Genomic DNA, 21284 nt, shown 5'->3' with positions numbered 1-21284 from the left:
TGTATTTAACAAAATTTTAATTGAAATTTAAAAAAAACTTTATATTTTTATTAAAAATAAACGTGAAAGTGAACGGAACAAAATAAATAATTAGTCTAACCTTGCTTGTAAATCAAAAAAATAATCACAAAGATTTTCATTTGTATTTTTAAATATATTTTAGCCCCAGGAGCTATAATTTCGGGTTGGTTAGACGAAATTGTCCCGAGAAAGTGATGAAAAATGTGAAATGTCCGTTTTTCACGCTTATCTCGTGGAAAAATAGTTTTCACAAAGTCGCAGTACTATCTTTCGAATATATAATATAAATTTCTCATTTAAATAACTATAAATATTTAATTACGTGATTTGTAAAATATCCGCAGTCAAATTAGTGCGTAAAGGTCATTGACTATCATTTATTCTTTACTACTCTGGAATTCCAACCGACCCGACAACGCCGCTTCCCCCACACGATATAAAGAATCGAAGTTCCTTGGTTCGCGTGTACCTATCACAAATTATTCTAAAGCGTTACGCTTTAGGTTCATATTATGATTCAATTCGACGTAAATATCGCTCTTACGGTATTCGGTGCAGACGAACTGATGAGTTTTGTCCTTACAGGGAAGTTTTTGAACTTTTGTGACTATGTTCGGTACAATTCGTGTGCAAAAATTTGAACGGCTATGAATAAAGCCCCCGTAATGGAATGATGAGGCTAGATTATTGTCCGTAATAGTTTTATTTGGTTTCCCACTTATTGTTTAGATAATGACATACATTATTATTGTTATTAGAGATATTTTATTCTGTCATACATCGTCTCCTTCGAATTTTGCTTCCTTATATCGAGTGTGTCATCTATATCCAAATTCATTCACAAAAAAGTTTTAGCTTTAAACAAAATAATTTTCAAATCAAATCTACGTAACGCAGGACAAGGAAGTCTAAGCGCTATTTACCCTAAATTTAAGTGAGAAAAAAATATAGTAATTAATCTTCAGTAGACGTGAAATCATGTTTGCTTATGAAAATTGATATCAGCAAATTGTTTAACTTTTAATCAACAATGATATAATTTTAATACTTCTGGTAATTAAAATTTATTTTAACGTATCCTATATTAAAATCAATACAAAATCGAGCTTGAAAATCTTCACAACCAACGTTGCATTGAAACTAAACTTCTCTATCAGAGCTGCCGGTCATTTGACTTTTATCATGTTTACCAACTAGTGAAAAATAAAATAACTACGTCCTGACAATTTCTCGCGTTGATTGTGATGAAATGATTTCTTGTCGCTGCAATTTTAAATCCACAAAAATAAGTTACTAAAGTTGGTCATCCAAAAATATAAATATGATGTATAAAATCGTAAGAGTATCGTTGAACATAAATCAACAATATTTTTATATTTGGGGTGACTAAAATCCCTTTTAACGAGGTCGTTATTACAATCGATATAAAATGACTACCATAGGCTTGAATTATTAACATTTAACGTTACACAGAAAATTAGCTTGTATAGTGAACTTCCGGTCATATCATCTTTGTCAGGGTCGGATTTACAGTATGTTATTTGTGCCTACAGCACCGGAGCCCCCAAAATAGACTATAGAAAAAAAAAATTTTGTAAAAAAGCCGGGGAGGTTTCGTTAACACTAATATTTAATTTCAGATATGATTGTTAAATGTTACGAGGATGTACGTGGCTTCACTATATCTTATTTATTAAAAATCCCTAGTAGAAAAATTGTTCGTTTTATTTGTAGAATAGAAATACGTGGCGATTTTTTTTCATTTATACCAACTGTCGTAAAATGCAATAACTATATACTGGCAATTTCTCGCGTTGATATTTATTTTTAAATTGTCACTAAATCGGGTATTTAATTATATTAAAATGAATAAAACTAAAGTTAAATAAAAATCATTTAATAAAAATATAACAATAAAGGTGAAATTATCTAAATTTTATTTAAAATATGTAAGGGGTATCTCAAATTCGAGAATATGAAACCTTTCAGAGATAATGACATCAGGCCATTCAACGTCACTACGTTTCAATCATCTTCATGCTGAAATTCCTCGATAGCTTGTTGAATTATGGAAATGTGCGGAAATATGTGAGGAATTTAATAAATGAAAAACAATATGCTCGGCTTAGTAAAAAGTTAGCACCATCAGGCTTTTCAAATAATAATTGAGCTACGAGTTGTTTTTTAATCCACCCTACTCTCCGGATTTAACCCTTAGTGACTATTTTTTTGTTTCCAAACCTGAAGAAGGATAAAAAATTGTAGATACTACAAACTAATCGACCCAGCCTTGTAAACGCTGAAGTATACATAAAAAAATACGTCTCATGTTCAGTTTTTGAAATCTTATTGATATTCTTCAAATTTGGGACACCCGGTACAAATAACGACAAAAATATTAAGTTTTGACGGTAATATGTGGGTTCGAATTGAACCATTTCTTTTTGATGTAATAAACGGCTACAAAAGCTACAGCTAAGAATCCTAAACCAGCTACGATGCCTGTCGCTATTGCCCTTAAACTTTTGAATCCTGGAAGTATCGCTTTGACTTTGTCACTAACCGATTGTTGATCATCTATAGATAAAGCGACTACTTGTATGTCATATTCCGTGCCTTCTGATAGATTTGTTACTGGAAATTTTAAAATTAATGTTAAAAAATAAGTAATAAATGAAAAATAACTCAAGAATGGTTGATAAATTGGTGGGGATAATATACTAACTCTTAACAAGACATGATATCCTAATTTATAATATTTTTACCCTACCCTGTAATAAAATTTGGATTCTTAAAATTAAAATTATTATAGTAAAGAAACACACTGTATATTAAAAATATACCTACTCAAATACGATGTATTGATTGTATCAGCAGATCCAAAGAAATAATCATCACTTCCTTTGGTCCATCTGACGATGTACCATTTCAAAAATTCCAGACCATATTCAGGTTTCTGCCAAGATACTAATAAACCCCCTTCTGTAGGATGAACAGTCACATTTCGAGGATAACCCACCGGGGGAAATTTTGAAATAAATCTAGCTTCTGGTTCACCTTCCAGCTCTTTTGTCCAAACGGTTATTGATTTACTGAAAAATCCATCTTCGTTGTCGTCTTTACACATTACCATAAATTCATAAGCCTTCCCTAGAAATTTGGAAACCAATAAAACAAATAATAATAGATTTTCTTAAGGACGAAAAGTCGTACAAAACACCAGCATTTATTTGGAGGAAGTGATCGAAAAAATGAGGGAAATCAATCGCAGAAGACGAATCATTTTCCATCAAGACTCTCACACATCAGTTTATAGAAAAACGTTTTTGAATAATCAAATCATCTCAGCTTGGTACTTAATGATTTCTTCTTATTCCCGCAGATCGAAAATAAATTGTGAGATCAACGTTATTCTACACCTAAAGAAACGGTTGATGCATTCAAATAATATGTTTTAGAGATATCTCAATCGAAATAGAAAAAATGGTTCATACGCATGCAAAAGTGTATTGATCTTAATGGAGAATATATTGAAAAACAATAAAACCATATCCATTTATAAATATTTGTTTTTATTTGTCTATCTCAAAATTTAGTAGCAGTCCTCGTATATGGAAAAATAATTTGCATCTTTTATGCCGAAAAGTATGTTCCTGACTATTGTCATCTCTACATACTAAAATTAAAAACCTGTTTTTTTAGTTCAGTTTTAAATTTGCGAACTTCACGATTTGTTTACATTTTTTCGTCTTCGTTTTTCCTTCAACTGAGCATGACTGACACCTATTGGCCTCTTAGGCACTGTTAAGTAAGAAGGGATAGGAAGTTTTTTGGTTATTTTACACACTTTTTCATCAATACGTGGAAACATTTCTATATATAAGTGAAATTTAGACGCGAATTGATTGAAATTTATTATATTCGTAAGTGGTTTCAAGAAATATATCAACGTTATAAAGGAACTATTGCGTCCCGTCTTTATATTAACGATTCTTAAATAAAAAAGAAGAAGTAGTAAATATTCCTATATAAATAAACGCATTCGTAGTAGTTATGTCGTTTATATTTTCTCAAATGTGCAATGTTAGTTATTATGTGAATTAGTACGGTGATTTAAAAAATATATTAGCGAAATTACACTGATGCACTTATAATTCGGATTGAAAGGTAACTAAAAAGTAAAAGTAAGCCTCACGTTTTGCAATAGTATTCAATCGTACCTGGATTCAAATTCGTTATAGTAGCTTCCATATTTTGTGTATTAGTTACAGAGTAAGTTTTCCATTCGTTAGTATCTTTTTCTTTGTACCAAACACTAAAATCGACATTGATTCGTTGCCGATTGACTAGCCATGTTAAATGTACTGTTGTAGCCGACGATACTGCCGATAGATTGTATGGAGCACTGGAAGGAACATTTTCTACTAATAACTCGGTTTCTACAGTGATTGTAGCCGCTTTATTCGTCGCAGAACATTGATAAATACCTCTATCTTTCGTTTGAATATCCATAATTGTCAAGTTTCCGTCTTTGATAAAGTATCGACCTACTGGTAAAGTTGTACCGTCTTTCTGTTAAAAAAATGTGTTTAGGGTATTTAAAATTAGTTTGTGTTTATAATAACACGTCCACTGTGAAGATTCTACTCACCTTGTACCAAACAATAATAGGTTTATGACCATCTTCACCATCTCTAGCGTCACAAGTCATTTCCACTGTTTCCCCTAATTTCCTCAAATATAAATTATGAGGTGTTGTGACGAAAACTGGAGGTTTTTGTACGATAACGTGCATATTCGTTGAAGGTCCAGCTGTGCCTAAATCGTTATAAGGTGTGCAAGTATAAACACCATTGTGAGTTTCGTCAACTTTACTTATGTATAAGCTTCCGTTGCGTCTATAAAAAACACCTTGTATATTATAAGGATCGAAAAGGAAACCGTCTTTATCCCATCGGAGGTTAGTCAAAGGTGGATTGGATCGGTAATTGCAGTCGAGTATAGCTGGACGGCCAAATGGTAAGTGAATTTCCGGTGGGGCGTATACTACTTTCGCTTTATCTAAAATAAAAAAATTACGGTATTTCTAAATTATCGCGCTCCCCTCGTATTTTGGCTTTATAAAGAGATATAGGGAGTGGTGTATAGATGTTATTTCTTAGTTTAACAAGCTTCTATACCTCTAATTTTCTATAAAAAAGTACAGATACTATGTGCGTTGGAAAGAATCCAAAATGAGTTTTGGTGAAATCTAACAATGTGAAAAAAGGTAGAGTTTGTAAAGGAAATCCGCTGTAAAAATAATTGCCCTTACATTGTACATTGAGGTAGGCTCTAGCAGTTTGTCGTTCGCCTTCGTAATTAGAAGCTTCACATTCGTATTCTCCAGTATCCCCAGAATCAGTCGGACGTATAACCAACGTATTATCTTTAGTTACCCAAGATCTAGTTAACAAATCGTGGTATTCCGATAATTCGATACCGTCTTTAAACCATTTCACTTTAATCTCGTAATCTTTGGTAAGACATGTAAATTCTACTTCGGCTCCTTCCAAAACGGTCTTGTTAAGAGGAGGAATAGCTAATAAATTTCCACCTAAAGTAGAAAACAATATGATGAAAATTTCATGTTAAATTTGTGATGAAGGTAATTACTTACCGCTAACAGTGAGATGGAACCACGTGCCGTTGTTTCTCCACGGTGGTGTTCTATTAGGGAACAGAGTTCGGCATTCGAACCATCCGGCGTCGGATTCTCTGATTGATGTTAAATTAATGGAACCCATACCGTAAATGGGGTGAGGTATTTTCGTTATCAATGTTATTCTACCGACATAATCGTCGGCTTCCGTTATTCGTCCGTCGTACCAGGAATAAATAACTTCTCCCTGTAATTTTTATAACTTATAGTTTCATATTTTGAGGTTATGTTACTCGACATAATCTAATATCCCAGTTATTGTTGATTTTAATATTCAATTTGTTGGAGTTTTGGTGTTTTTTTTCAAAACATTTTTTTATGAATTAATTAAAGATGGTTTAAGTGAGGTTAGGTAAGTTCTTTAATTGATGCGCGTTATCTGTCGCTTTTATTCTAATTACATTGGGTTTACAATATAAATGAGGATATTTTCGAAAAATTATTAATTAAGAGTTTTGAAAATATGATATATCATTAAATTGCGCCGCAATTTATTCACTATATGCGATCAGTTTGATTGGTAGTTAACTACTCGCACTAAAGCCCTAAAACATACCATTCCCGCCTTATAACTGATAAGGCGGGGGTTGGAGTACTGATAAACATTCTTTTTGGTTATTTTTGAAAGGGGATGTTTGTGATAGGATAGATAATAAGGTTCTAGTTAAATTAAAGTGATGAATATGCATTCTAAAACCAGATATTATAAACAAGGTTGATTTCCACATTATTAATAATAAAAGTGGGGGATTTTAAGTATGGAAAAAATTATATGAGAACCTTTTTTTGTTAATATTCTGTGAATTTATGAATAAAATGTAGAAGATATATATTCATATATAATTCCCAATAACTTCAAGTATATAACCTATAAATGCGAAATATTGTTACATTGATTGAGTATTTCATGTTAATGAATGTCATTGAAGCCCCTAGAAATTTATCAGGTTTTCCAAATTTTTATAATAGGGCGAAAAATATCTTGAGTTTTTCAATTTTTAGTATTTGAAATTTTCTGTTCTAATTTCCTTAAATGTTTTGATTGTGTGAAAATGTGTAATTTTTGGAAAATTATTAAAATATCTTTTTAATTTTTGGGGTTTTAATTTCTGTTTATCTAAATTAGTTCAATTTTCAAATTTTTTCTTCTCAATTTACATAAACGCGTAAAATTTTTGGAAAAATTTGAAAATGTTTGTTTTTCCAATTTTGATTATTTTTGGATTTTTAAAATACTTTTTAAATTTCTTCAATTTTCAATTTTTTTACAAATTTCTGAAAATCTATCGAAACATTTTTAAAAATATCGTGACCTTTCCAATTTTTGAATATTTTCGATTTTTCAAAATCTCTTCAATTTTCACACAACGTTTCTTTACTAATTACAAAAACTTTTCACATTTTTTGAATTAAATTTCTGGGAAAAATGATAATGTGACTTTCCAATTTTTGAGTATTTTTGAAATTCAAAAATTTCTCCAGTTTTCATTTTTTATACTTTTCAAATTTTTCTTCACAAATTACAAAAACTAAAATTATTGGAAAAATGAAAATATATTGTTTTTTGCAATTTTGAGTATTCTAAATTTTTTAAAATTCCTTTTAATTTCCTCAATTTTTAATTTTTTTACAAATTTCTGAAAATCTATCAAACATTTTCAAAAATATCGTGAACTTTCCAATTTCTGAAAGTACAAATGTGTAAAATTTCTGAAAAAAATGTTAAATGTCGTGAAATTTTCGAAAATATTTTGTTTTTCCAATTTTGATTATTTTTGAAAATCTAAAATTTATTTAATTTCTTCAATTTTACACAAATTTTCAAAATTTTTCATACAAATTTTCAATCTCTTTGAATGCGTAAAATTTCTGGAAAAATTTTCAATATTTAGAAATTTCAAAAATTCCTTAAATTCCCTAAATTTCTCCGATATATCCATTACATACAATTTCCAAAAATCTCTTGATCTATTTTCGAGATATTGTATTTACATAAAGTTTCGAAATATTAAATTCTCCTTAAATTTTGATTTTTCAATTTTCCACATTATTTCTGAACTTTTCAAATCATTTTTGAGTTATTTTAATTTCGAAATTTTTGATTATGAATAACATTTTTGAAACCTAAATTTTCCAAATTCTACACATTTCTTATATTTCCATATTTGCCATTATTTCTAAATTTTCTTCATTGGTTTCCGAAATAAAATTTCCATCCGAATATTTCAAATTTCATAAATATTTTTTCACATTTTTTGTATAACTTTAACAATTGTTAAATATTAAATTTTCACAAATTTTCCGATTTTTCAACTCATACTAATTATTCGAATCGTACAATTTTTTGTATTCTGAACATTTTCTATATTAAATAATATTTTGAATATTTCAGCTATACGTATTTTCAGTTTCAGATTATTTTTACGCTCTGTTTTCTCTCTATTCAAAATGTCTTTTCGAATTGATCAAAGTTTCTATTATTTTCAAATAAATTCCGAATTTTCTTAATGTAATTCTTGAAATGTTTTCCAAATCTCATATTTTCCAACTTTTCAGAATTTCACATTCAATATATACACTAAATCTACCCACCTTCCTTTTCCAAAACAGTTTATACGGTATCGGAAAATTCTGCGGAAAATCAATTTCACAATTAAAAACTACATGATCACCCACGGCAGCAGTCAGATATTTCGGTCGATTTTCCTGAAAATAGTAACCTCCAACGGCACTGACAACGAAAAAAACCACAACGCAAATAATCGCCCCATTCATTTTCAATAAGAGGTTGAGTACGCGTGCGGATTGAACGTCAACATTAAAATAAACTAGATCGGGCAAATCAAATATAATAACATCGAGAATTGAAGACCAACCTAGATAGCATTTTACGTAGGGTCATTCAAGTTGTTTAGCAGAAAATAAAAAATACATGAAAGGATGGACCGTTTCCTGTATTTAATTTTGTTACGTGGCTAATTATTGAAGAAAAACACCAATTATTATCTTTAATTTCTTTTAACGTCCATTTATCTTCAGGAAAATCACCTCACGTCTCTTTCATGCATTAATTTTAATATACCATGCAGATCATTTCAATTAAACTGTTAAATAATCCAATAAAACACTTTTTGATAATCAATAAACGTAAGGAAATATCAACAGTTGATAGCGGCGGTCAAACCTTGTTTATTAACACTCCCTGTAACCCTTTCTTTTCCAAATGTCCTCTACAGAATTTGGAAATATGTTTATGATCACTGTCCATTTGGAAAATGGATCCTTCTCCAATTAATCGCGAACCAAAAGAAACGACATTTTGTTCCGAAAATTTAGTCTCATAATTCAATCAATTTTGGTCAAATCGCCAATTCCATGGTTAGAAAAACCACCCCAGACTATAATTGTTCGTTGGCATCATCTTTTCTTGGGCACTAGGTCGAAAATAAATTCTTAGTTTTGAACCGAATAGCTCAAACTTGAATTCATCGGTACAATAAAAATTTCTTCAGTCCAACTTCTTGTTTTGTGGCCTTAGCAAAGGTTTTCAAACGGCAATTGTTGTTAATAATAAAACATGTAACCTCAGGTAATAATAAGTCGGAAGCATGTGTTTTTTTTAAGCTAAATACCCCTTATTATTGACCGATGGGACACAAAAGCAAAGCATTTAGTCGTAAATCGTAAAATGGATGTACGTGCAAAAGTACTTGTTCCAGATTTTAATCTTCTCCATGTTTCGAAAAATATCTCGTAATGAATTTTGTTATTGAATTCATTTCGTTTTCATTGACTATTATCTAAGGTTACAGATAATGTTTGTTTGTTCGTTTAAATATGTAAACAACTATATTTTTGCACGATGTTTTCGTCGCAACTTTTGTTTTTATTTGTTACTGACACATACTGCATGTTGTAATATCTTATATTGGAGAAAAACAGAAGAAAAAAGTGCAAAATAATACATTTAGTACATTAATTGACCCAAAGATACTTACATTATATCTGTAACTATTCTGTGGATAACGCGGTTGCTTAATGCTGATAAAAAGCTCGCTCGCAGCAGAAATACAACCCATACAATGGATTTCATCCGAAAAACGTGTTCTAAAGAACGTAAAACCCTTTTTTTGGCCTTTAAGGTCGAGCTGACAGTCTTTTGGTACTTCAAACATAGAATTTTTGATTTCCTGACACGTTTTGCTCCTGTCTCTTCGATCGATATTATTACAAAAACCTTCCATCAACACTTTCAAAGTTGTGATATATTATTTTGAAGAACGAACTACATAAAGCAAAACAATAACTAAAAAGGTTAGATTTATAGCATTAATTGACCTAAAAATACGTACATCGGATCTGTAACTGTCCTGTGGATAACGCGATTGCTTAATGCTGATAAAAAGCTCGCTCGCAACAGAAATACAATCCTTGCAATGGATTCCGTCCTTCCATCAGAAAATCTACTTGGATTCACGAAACAACTTTCATTGACCCCTTCAAACCTGTGCCCTCAACTTACCTGCGCTCTGCATAGCAGATCTGTACCTTGTAAAGGACAAAGCTGTCAGGATATTGAATAATGAACCTTCAAATATATCTCCGTTACGTTATATCGCTTTATCCACCTTATCCTCCTGATCTGATTCCCTTCTATAACTAGGCGGAATGCGATTTCAAACAAATGAGGTAAGGGAGGTAATGGGTAAGTTAGTCGCTGTCTTTGTATTTTATTTTAGAACTAAAGTGAGGGAAACAAGTTGATTAATATTTTTACGAAATTGAAAAAAAAAAAATAAGGAACTAACTGCATCTTACTGTAATTCTTATTGACTTAATGTATTAATTATCTCGTTGCAATCCTCCAACGTAAAAAGGTCAATTATAAGGTTGCGCAGTCATGTTGTGGCTATTAATTACCAAATTTAAGACTTTCGGTAAGGTAATGAGGTAAATGACGAATATTTGCATGAATTTGTTTTTTTGTATGCGTCATAGTGAACGAGTTCTATTAGTAATCATTTAGAAAAATTCTTATTAAAAATGTATGTATGTTCATTAGCTCTGGCTTAAAACGATCCCTTTGTTTGTCCTATATATTTTAGGTATAAAACGCGTAAATTTTGTCGGAATACACACAACACCAACAAATTTTTATTAAAATAATTCTCAAAATGTTTTTATTCGTAAATAGTGGCAACTTTTGTCGTACATCAACGTAAATAAAAACTAAAGGAAATATTGAATTAACGTCATTTTATAAACAGCCGCAATTTTAAATTTAATAGCCTCCTACGAACATTTTGCGCTTAATAAGATTTTAAAATATCTTGAGGAGTTGTTGAAACTTTTAGGCCTTCCCTCATCATCGTTTTAAAACACTACGTTTACACATTTCACTATTAATACAACTAATTTATGTTTTAAATACACTTTTCGTTAGTTTCTAATCGTGATTCGAGTGCTCGTTAGTCGCATTAATTAAACTATTATCTCTACAGTTGTGTCATATTTATATTTATAAGTATTTTTCTCGAAAATTCGATTTTCCAGAATTCGTCATGCATTATTCTATATTTGAACGTTCTACAGTGGTTTATTAATCGGAAAGCCTTCTAGAACTATCAAATTGAGTGGTTTCGTTATAAAATTTCCTTTAAAAATCATTTTATGTTTATAGATCAAATTAATCGTGAAATTTCGTGATATTGGACACATTTCACTATTAATACAACTAATTTATGTTTTAAATAATTATTCATTAGTTTCTAATCGTGATTCGAGTGCTCGTTAGTCGCATTAATTAAACTATTATCTCTACAGTTGTGTCATATTTATATTTATAAGTATTTTTCTCGAAAATTCGATTTTCCAGAATTCGTCATGCATTATTCTATATTTGAACGTTCTACAGTGGTTTATTAATCGGAAAGCCTTCTAGAACTATCAAATTGAGTGGTTTCGTTATAAAATTTCCTTTAAAAATCATTTTATGTTTATAGATCAAATTAATCGTGAAATTTCGTGATATTGGACACATTTCACTATTAATACAACTAATTTATGTTTTAAATAATTATTCATTAGTTTCTAATCGCGATTCGAGTGCTCGTTAGTCGCATTAATTAAACTATTATCTCTACAGTTGTGTCATATTTATATTTATAAGTATTTTTCTCGAAAATTCGATTTTCCAGAATTCGTCATGCATTATTCTATATTTGAACGTTCTACAGTGGTTTATTAATCGGAAAGCCTTCTAGAACTATCAAATTAAGTGGTTTCTTTATAAAATATCCTTTGAAAGTGATTAAAATTCACCCCCTTGAGATAATGAACGTTTTTTTTATATAATTCAAGTATTTAAATCCCTATATAATAAAAACACTTACATACGAGGGTTGCTCCTTAAGTTTTTAACAAATTTTTTAACTGCATATTTCAATTCATCCGCAATTGCTACATTGTCTTTGTTTAAATTAGCCTCATTCTGGAAGGTTTTTGAACAGATGGACACGTTTTCAACATTTCTTCCATAAGGAATATCCTCCTCTCTACTCTTTATAAATAACAATTGTCCACAACCGTTTTTACTACATTAGGCAACCAATCTTACAATTAAACAGCTCCGTGTTTTAAGGTTTGATAACTATGATTGAAAGATGAGTGACAAGTGACAATTGACATTAGAACCGGCTTTAATTGATTATGATTAGATATTGTCAATAATAATTTACATAAAAAAACAAGCTTTTCCTATTTTGATGGTCGTTGGAACATTTATAAACCACACTAATTTTTTTTCTCCATATTTAGTTAAGAAGAAAAATAATTTTCATTTGGTACGAGTTAGGTGTATGTGAAATTTTGACAGGTGACATAAACATGGCGGAAACTAATAAGGTAGGGAACGTGTCACTTTTCCAAACTCCGATTTTATTGCTTTTTTAGGATAATTCTCTTTATCTTTTTCTGATTTTCAGTATTTTCTTCTCATTTATTCGTTTTTTATTTCACTATAGATTCACTAGTTCATCTTAATTGCATGAAAGACGTAATTTATTCTTCGAGGAAATAAAGGTGTGAGAATTAAAGAAAATAAATAGATCTGGCAACGTTTTATTGTATTTTTATTTAGATGTGATGCTTTATACAGCGTAGTTACATAGTAACAACTGTCGGTTTACTACTTAACACTTACAACTAAAAATTTCTACAACTAAATCGTCAGTGTGCTTCGTGAAATGATATTAATATACAGGTAGTTTTTTTTTCATATCCCGTTTAACTTTTAGAAAAGATCAAGTGCCTAGTGAACATGCAAAATGTTATTAAAAATGTCTCCGTCCTTATTTATCAGTAATAAATATCATTGGCAAGATTTTTTTTTGTATTTTGGAAATTTAACATTTTGTGAAGGCGCAAAAGCACTTTTGAAAATTTATAACTACAAGTGGTGTTGCTTTTACGCCTTCGGTATCCCCTAAAGTACTCGGTTTTTTTTTAAAGGGGGCTAGCGCAATTTTTGAGCTTTCCAAAAACATATATAAAAAAAAATGATTTAGGTGAACGAAAATCAATTCGTTCCTGTAAGAATTAGTACTTCCTGTATTACCAGCATTCGAGATAATTATAATGAATAAAATATGCTACTTTTGAACACAGAACTATTCCTTCAAATTTAGAGCAGAACGGCAACTTTGAAATAGCGTTTGCGATTGGTTCCTAAACTGAATCGGAATTGAACCAGCGAACAAAGTGTATAACACTTCTTTGTTTTTTATTTTTCTATGGTGAAGTAGACAACAGTTGTCATTTCAAAAAAGAAGAGAGGCCTAACCAAGAAAAAAAAATCGCAGTACGAATAGAAAGTGATTAGTTGTTTCAAGAATTAACTGTTATTTGTATTATTGGTTGTGAATAAAAGTGATTCAATTATTTGTGAATGAATCGAAAACTAGTTTTGGTGAAATGTAAACAATGTAAGAGAAAGTTACTTTTTACAGGTAGTATTATTATTTAGAGCTGTAAAAACATGAAAAATCAACATTTTTTGTATATTTTGTTTTGTGTTAATTGAGAAAAAACTATAATAACTTCATTGGACAGATTCAAAGCCGTGAAATTAATATAAGTTTTGCATTTTTTGTTATCCCTATAATTTTTTCATAAACACAAAGATTTAAAAAAAATTCATTGAAATCTGATGATTTTCTAGAACTAAAAAACGAGATTACTGTTATAGTGTACTATAACTGCATAATTAATCAACAAAATCAACGTTGTTATAAGAATAGCTCAAAAATTGTAAGAATCTCCTAGCCACACACCTAATAGTATATAAATCAGTCAAAAACAAACAAATAAATTAAATTATGAATTGTACTAAATCAGATATCACTTATACAACGATAAATTCGTAAAAATATAAAAAATAAAGTAAAATATATTATTCATCGAATAAATATGAATTTGATTTAGTCTAAATCTCAAAAAAAAAACAGTTTGAAATATGAACAAAAGCGTGAACAATTTCTTTTCATATTTACAATTATTATCAAAATTAATCTTTAATTATAAATATTGTTCACAAATACGTCCATTAACAAAAATAAAAAGTATAGATACAAGATGTACCAAACAAACTAGAAAATGGGGACATACTCAATCCCAGGCTAATAAATATGTGGCATCTACTTCTAGATTATCACAGTTTTATACGAAAATAATGATAATTGAGGATATAAAAATGTCATGAAAATTTTGTTTGTTAAATATTTGAAACCCCCACTTGAATTACCAGTAAATTGATAATCATTTTCAAAAATAAACAACTTTCACTCCACCATACTCTTAAACCAATGAGAATCAACTAATAATATTGAAACAATGTTACAAAATTTTGAATTTGTTTTTTATACTTTTTATTTTTATGATTATAAATTATTTTTTTTTGTATTTAAATAAACTCTTAACATAAACTAGATGTTTTCAGTTATTTGGAAGTGGGTTTTAATTTCATTTATTTTTTCGTTGCATTCAAGATAAATATGACAGTAGAGATTGAAAAACCGAGATTTTCTCACTTTTATGACCAAAAAATTTAGAAAACCATAAATTCCCCGATTTTTCTTCGAAAATTATATTTTTTTCGGCAAGTACATACAAAAAAATATATAATTTAAGTAATTTTTAGGTTAAGATTCACTTTGTTTATGTTACGTTAATTTCATAATGTTTTGATTAGGGTATAAAATTTTTTTATTATCAATAAAAAGGTCTCCCTTTTTATTGCAAACAAATTGTATACGCTCGAAATTTTTTTTGGTATTGAAAATTTAGTTGATTCTCGTTTGAAATTCAAAAAGATTTAATAATATTACAGTCGAACTCCAATAATTCGAACTGCAAGGGACCGTAGCAAAAGTTCGAATTATCGAGGTGTTCGAATTATCGGAGTTGTGCACATTTACATACATATATGTATGCATTTCGATGCATCTTTCCATTTTATAAATAAATAAATATGTTATGGGTATATAACATGTTTATTTATTTATTTATTTATTTAAAATAATAATTTGTATACGTTTGAAGAATTTTTGGTCCTAAAAAGGACCGATTATTTATCTTAAAATAAAAAAAAATACATATATTTATTTTTTTGTAAAGAAATCAGCTATGCTAGATTGCTTCATGCTGACGATTTTTTCCTTTGAAGCAAATCGAGTGATTCGACAAAATATCGTCGTCTTACCTAGAATCTGAAGATTCGAATTTTTCAATTTTTTTCAACACTAACAGTTCGAATTTTTCAATTTTTTTCAACACTAACAGTTCGAATTTTTTAATACCTTTGTATATACATAATTTATACAAGAAAAATTCGAATTTTTCAATTATTCGAACATCAAAAATTCGAACTTTTCAATTATTTAAACGCCAAAAATTCGATTTTTTTTTTGTAATTAACACAGAAAATACGAATTTTTTGATAATTCGAACTTCAAAAGTTCGAATTATCGAGGTTTTTTTACATGTGTTAGTAATAGGAATGTCAAGGGACCGACGCAAAAGTTCGAATTAACGAGGAATTCGAATTATCGGTGTTCGAATTATCGGAGTTCGACTGTATTGCACTTACATTACATCACTCAATAAGTCGTGTAACTGACACACAGAGGGCAGTGCCATTGTCAAATCCGTATGACGTTTATGTAGTACCAACTTTCAAAATACTCTACAATTAATTTCAAAATCACTGATTCAATTTCTTGTGTGGTTGTATATACACCAATGATGGTGAAGGTTCTGGTCGTCCAGAAAACATCAAAAAAGTCCACAAAGCCTCCAGTGACTACTGGATATTCGCTGATGTCAAAAAAATAGAAAGAAATTCAGATCAAATGAAGGCGCTGAAACTGAAGCCTATTTTAAGGCAAAAGACAAATCCTTATACAAGCACGGCATCGAAAAGTTGGAGAAGCTTTGGAATACTGTATTAAAGGAAGAATAAAATCGATTATTGGCAAAAAAAATGTTACAGTTAGTCACACGACTTGTTGAATGATGTGTTAGAACCTCCACTTTTAGTTTGTTTGGTTATATTTTCATAGATATACTAAAACTGTTAACAAAAGTGAAAAAGCAATCAAAACGAAGCGGATAATATTTTCTAACCAAACATTTTGATATGAAATGACAGTAGCAGAAGTACTCATATCGATCGATTTTTTTTCGATTATTCGATTCTATTGAATTTCCATAAAACACAACGTTTTACAGGTTGACGTTTCCTCTTATGTGTTCTGTGAAGTGTTCTGGAAATGAACTGTCATTGACAAAATTCGGGATACTACTAAATCCTAATATAGTTTATTAAGTAAATGGTGTAATGTTAATTCCAAACAATGATTTAAAAAATGTTTTTGTTTTTATAATTTGTTTCCAAGGTCCTTTGTTTATATATATTTAAAAAAAAATTATATAGGTTAGTAGTTTCCGATTCGTTTTGACGCCGTGGCCCAACTTGGGATCCTAGGGGCGCCTCTAGTAGACGCAAGGTACATCACTATATATATAATGTGATCCTAAACATCTAATATTACAAAACGCAACAGCCTCTCTTGTTTAACAATGGCGTAACGAAAGGGTGGGTAAAAATATAAACTGGGGGGAAAATTTTTTTTGGTTACGCCACTGTTGGTGATCACGATCTCGAAGACCGCGCTAAAGCGTTAGAATTTATTGAAAAAGAATGATTTGATGAGAAATAAATTGTTGTAGTACAATCAAAAAAATTGTTATTAACGAAATCTTGAAATATTTTTCGTTAAATTCGATTTAAATTGTTTGGGTTCCATCATTTTTTTTGTGTAAATAGCTTAAATTTTTTTTTATATCGAATTTCCCATTAAATTTACTATATTTTGGAAAAATATTTTTATATGGGGTTTTTGAATTGTTAAAATTTTTTTGAATGTAATTCAATAGATTTAATTTCTCTTTCTATATCGATCATTCCTTCGAACACGTTGATACGTGTATTATAAAGTTGTGTAGTTTTTGGATTTGTACTGGAAGATTAAATTTTGAAATAGTTTTTTTTAGTCTTCTGTTTTTATGTAAAAATTGGATTTATTTTTCAAAAAAAAAATCAATGACCTAATTTAAGGTCTTTTTTATTCGACAACTAAATAAATCGCATGAACGACAGATTTTCCTTATAGCCTTCCAGTGACAATCCGAGTTTGAGCCTCGTACTTATCCCTACATTAGAAATTACCTATGACAAATGTGTTTTTGTTTTTTTTTTAATAATTTTATAACTTATAATCTTATTTAATTAATAATTTGATCTTATAAACGTCTCGTTTGGTTCTGTTATACATTTATTACAAGATTTAGAACATATTTCGTTTTTTTTGCTTGTAGTTGTTACGATATCACACTGAAATCGACAAATATGAGTTTTTTGTATAGAAAATCCTATTTGGAAGCTCTAGAAATATCTCGATGATTATTTTTTTTATAATACATCCTCCGAAATTGAATTAATCGAAAATGTGATCAATAATAATGACAAATGATTGTAATTTGTACTCTATAAAAACCGAGTAAAATCTCACTCAAATACAACGTGGAAACCTCACCCAGGAATATTTACAGATACAATTTTATTGGAAATTTCAATTTTAAAAATGTACAGAAAAAATTATTCATTAAAAAATATTTTAGACTCAAAATCATTCAAAGACTTATTGATCAAAATGTGGACCTCAGTCTTTCAAATTTTTCTTTGAGTCCACTTCTTCGTCCGCTTTTTCGATGTAGACCTATTTTTTTGAGATGAGGTCCTAGATACCTCGGTATTTATTTCAGAAGGTCCTCGCTTTCATTTCTTAGACTTATTTGTGAGGTGAAGTTCTGTATCGACTTTATTTTAGTTCTTGAGATTGGGATTTTAGCTCTACTAATTTTTTTCTGAATTGGGATCCTTTTCCACCTCCTCGCTTCCACAATTCTTTTGAGATGGATTCCTTGTTTTTTTCCGAAGACCTCACCAACTCGATTTTAAGATGGCATAATTATGTTTACAATGTATTTTTAAAGATGAGAACCTCAGAGTCAGTCTTAAATTGTTCGTTCAGTTGGTGTCCTCACTTCGTCGTCTCAAAATTTTCTCGCTTTCTCTGTTTTTTAAATATATAGTCCTTATTTGCTTGATATTTTTTTTTCTTGCCCCATCGACTTATTTTGAGATGGAATTCCGCCTGGTCAGTTTTTTTGAAATGGAATTCTCGCCTCGTCCACTTTGTTAGAGGTTGAATTCCCGCCTCGTTAACTTAGTTTGTGATCAAATTCCCTCCTCGTCGACTTTGTTTGAAATGGAATTCCCGCCTCGTCGACTTTCTTTGATGTGGAATTCCCGTCTCGTAAACTTAGTTGGAGATCAAAAACCTGCCTCGTCGACTTTGTTTGAGGTGGAATTTCTGCCTCGTCGACTTTTGGGGTGAGATTTCCAACTTGCAGACTTTTTTTGAGGGGGTATCTCCGCCTCGGTAGGCTCCTCGATTTTTTTGAGGTGTAGTCTTAGTTTCCTTGACTTTTTTTTACAAATGTGGTCCTCGATTTAATTTTCCAGATGAGGACTTCAGTTTATCGACTCGTCTTCCCTTTTTTTGACTTGTTTCAAAGTGGAGTGTCTGCTTCCTCAATTTTTTTTCTGTATTTATTATTATTATTATTATTAAATTTTTGCTAAAACATTCGCATAAAAAAAATAAGTGAATTGAAAATTTATTTAATGCGATTCCAAGAATTTTGATATTCAAATATACCTAGAGCTTCAAATATTTGACACAAAATAAAAACGACGAATTCACGCACTCACCAAAGAAAAAAAAATTGTGCATCAACAGGCACTTTCCAATTCCTGGCTTCGTCTTCTGCTGGCTTGCCTTTTCCTGAACTCGTTGAATTCTTGCTTCATGGCCTGAACTCTGGCGTCGATGTTGTCGTATCTGCTTCTTATGATTCCGTAGCTTTTCCGTTGAGGAGGTCCAGGACCGGTAGTATCTAAATCTATATCTCTAGAGCCTGTCGGTGTGGAAGGAGTAGGCGTGGGTGTACTAGGATCGAATTCGTAATGGCCGTCGACGCTACCGACATCTACAGCCTTGTGAATGTGATCCGAGGCCGAAGGAGAAGAACTGGCGATATCCAGCCAATGGCCAACAAGGGAGGGAGGCGGTGGTGGTAACATGGATGGCACAGGTGGCGGTGGTCTGTAAGGCGGTAGACCCCAACCTATCAACGTACTACCGCTGTGCGAGCTCTGATTTTGTTGCGAAGTATTCTTACTTCCGAATCCGCTCGAGCTAGATCTACTTTCGGGCGATCTATCGAGGTGATCCAGCTCGGGAGCGCTTCTCGCTATCCGCGCGTGTCTGGGCGGTAACAATCTAGAGCTTCTGGCTAATCTATGTTGAGGTATTACCCTAGGACTATCTCTTACAGGATGAACGGGAATAAAACCTTGATGTTCTTCGTGGATGGCTTTTAGCGGTGGTAGTTCTTGGGAATATCTTTCGTGAACGGATTTTAGTTGCATGAAACCTGGCGGCGTGGGAAACGACCGCTCCCCCGAACTGGTATATCTAACCGAGCTCAAATCACTAAAGTACATGGGAGACCAAGGAGTTAATAATAATCCGCTGGAAGTCGCCGGGCTGCTAGACATCACTTGGGGTGTATGGGGACTGTATATTGTTTGTAAAGGTTTCAAATTCGATTGTTGTTGATACCTTTGTCCGATGATGAAAGCGGGTAATCCAGAAGCAGATTGTCCCGAAGCGTCAGATCGTAGACTGAGTTCGCTGGGATAACCTACGAGCGGTCTTCGCCACGAAGCTCGATTATTAGCGCCTCGTTTCGGTAAAAATCCCCCGTCGTCGCTGCTCGAAATGTTAGAGGCACTATCGGCGCGCAAACTCAACACCGAATCGACCAAAACGAAACGACCGTCGGCCGCTCTGGATATACGCGCCAAAGATTTGGAAGGAGAACCTGGATGGAGGTAGTCTGGATGCCAGGTGAGACTTGATAGGCTACCGGAACGGCATCGATCTCTCGGCCATATCCAGTTCGCGATGAATGCCAGAGTTCTCAAACCTGGTATTCGGCCTTTTCTAAGTCTGAAGGAAAAAATTTTTCACATTTTATTCATTTCTATGGAAGGAAAATTGCCAATTTTTTCTATTGTTACTGTACTTTTTTAACAAAAATAAATATTTTGACAATAGATTGAATCGAATAAATGAATTTGAAATTTGAAAATAAGCTCCACAATTCGATATACGAGGGTTATTTAAAAATTGTGAGTCGTCCTGTTTCCTAACCTCGAATTTCCACTTGCACAAGAGATATTTTTATCGGCGAAGGACGTTATCACATACCAGAATGTTTATTTTGATCATATGGATAGGTTAAAAAGGTTTAAATAGACTTAAAAGGAGTCTATGACGAAAAATAAAGGTCGGAAATTTTTGATACAACCCTCGTATGTACAGTAATCATGAAAAAATTAGAAATTTTGAATTTTTCCTTAAATCTAACACAGAACAAAAAATCATTCGCGTGAACACCATGCACAATACAATGAAACTTCAACAACAAAAAATGTTTGAAGACGTAGTCGTTGCTACAAGGTGAGTATGAACTATAAAATCACTAGTGATTTAGTGGAAATTTTAGTTTAAGTAAAATTAGCGTGTGCCGTTTAATGTTTGTTATTATTTTTTTGACGCACCTTGTATATTCTTCATTTCATGCATTACTAATTTGTAAATTATCGTTCCTGCAATAAAAATAGTTATAGACTATATTTAATCTAACACAAACACCAAAATACGCATGCTCTATTAATTTAAGTTGTTAGAATTGAAGCATATATCGAAATTCATTTATTTAACACAAAAAATTATTTCCCTTTTTTATTTATTAAGACGTACACATCGGTGAAATAAAACATTTCCATTTACCTCGTAAGATGATTTTCCAG

The 21284-nt window shown here is 31.1% G+C and overlaps 2 protein-coding genes and 2 long non-coding RNA genes across 19 annotated transcripts in view; 2 read left to right on the top strand and 2 right to left on the bottom strand.

Annotated features, from left to right (window-relative positions):
* LOC130895927 (uncharacterized) overlaps positions 1-21284 on the top strand; it is a 49720-nt gene that overhangs the window by 22249 nt on the left and 6187 nt on the right. Inside the window, exon 1 of one of the 2 annotated variants that reach the window (XR_009059503.1) lies at positions 13589-13704. The exons of the other annotated variant lie outside the window; for it this stretch is intronic. This is a non-coding gene — a long non-coding RNA (uncharacterized LOC130895927). Of the gene's footprint in view, positions 1-13588; positions 13705-21284 lie in introns of those variants that run through there. 2 annotated transcript variants of the gene reach the window in all.
* Positions 1903-10719, bottom strand: LOC130895925 (protein borderless). Its single transcript, XM_057803571.1, has 7 exons — positions 8315-10719; positions 5681-5909; positions 5336-5617; positions 4673-5082; positions 4242-4593; positions 2869-3171; positions 1903-2655 (listed from the first exon to the last, which is right to left on the bottom strand). The coding sequence occupies exons 1-7, from the start codon at positions 8495-8497 to the stop codon at positions 2420-2422; spliced, it is 1995 nt and encodes a 664-aa protein (XP_057659554.1). The 5' UTR covers positions 8498-10719; the 3' UTR covers positions 1903-2419.
* Positions 4981-12835, top strand: LOC130895928 (uncharacterized). The gene is made up of 3 exons (XR_009059504.1): positions 4981-5040; positions 12539-12625; positions 12745-12835. It is a non-coding gene; the product is annotated as an uncharacterized LOC130895928 (long non-coding RNA).
* LOC130895921 (protein turtle) overlaps positions 12836-21284 on the bottom strand; it is a 57390-nt gene continuing 48941 nt past the window's right edge. For 14 of the 15 annotated variants that reach the window (XM_057803551.1, XM_057803557.1, XM_057803564.1 and 11 more), the window contains one exon: positions 12836-20418. In XM_057803551.1, the coding sequence (XP_057659534.1) occupies positions 19137-20418 (1282 nt within the window). In that variant the 3' untranslated portion in view covers positions 12836-19136. The remainder of the gene's footprint in view (positions 20419-21284) is intronic. The other variant, XM_057803552.1, reaches the window with a different exon arrangement.

This window comes from Diorhabda carinulata, chromosome 6 (assembly GCF_026250575.1).
Source record: "Diorhabda carinulata isolate Delta chromosome 6, icDioCari1.1, whole genome shotgun sequence".
Classification (NCBI taxonomy): domain Eukaryota; kingdom Metazoa; phylum Arthropoda; class Insecta; order Coleoptera; family Chrysomelidae; genus Diorhabda; species Diorhabda carinulata.
The sequence above is the reverse complement of the archived record's forward strand: the minus strand, read 5'-3'. Positions and strand labels throughout refer to the sequence as shown.

Bases quoted from the DNA above. Each gene is read 5' to 3' on its own strand.
- LOC130895925 (XM_057803571.1), bottom strand. From the start codon at position 8,497: ATGAATGGGGCGATTATTTGCGTTGTGGTTTTTTTCGTTGTCAGTGCC. The intron at 5,910-8,314 runs GTGGGTAGATTT...TAAAAATTACAG, and splicing joins AACTGTTTTGGAAAAGGAAG to GGAGAAGTTATTTATTCCTG. The intron at 5,618-5,680 runs GTAAGTAATTAC...TTTCTACTTTAG, and splicing joins GTTCCATCTCACTGTTAGCG to GTGGAAATTTATTAGCTATT.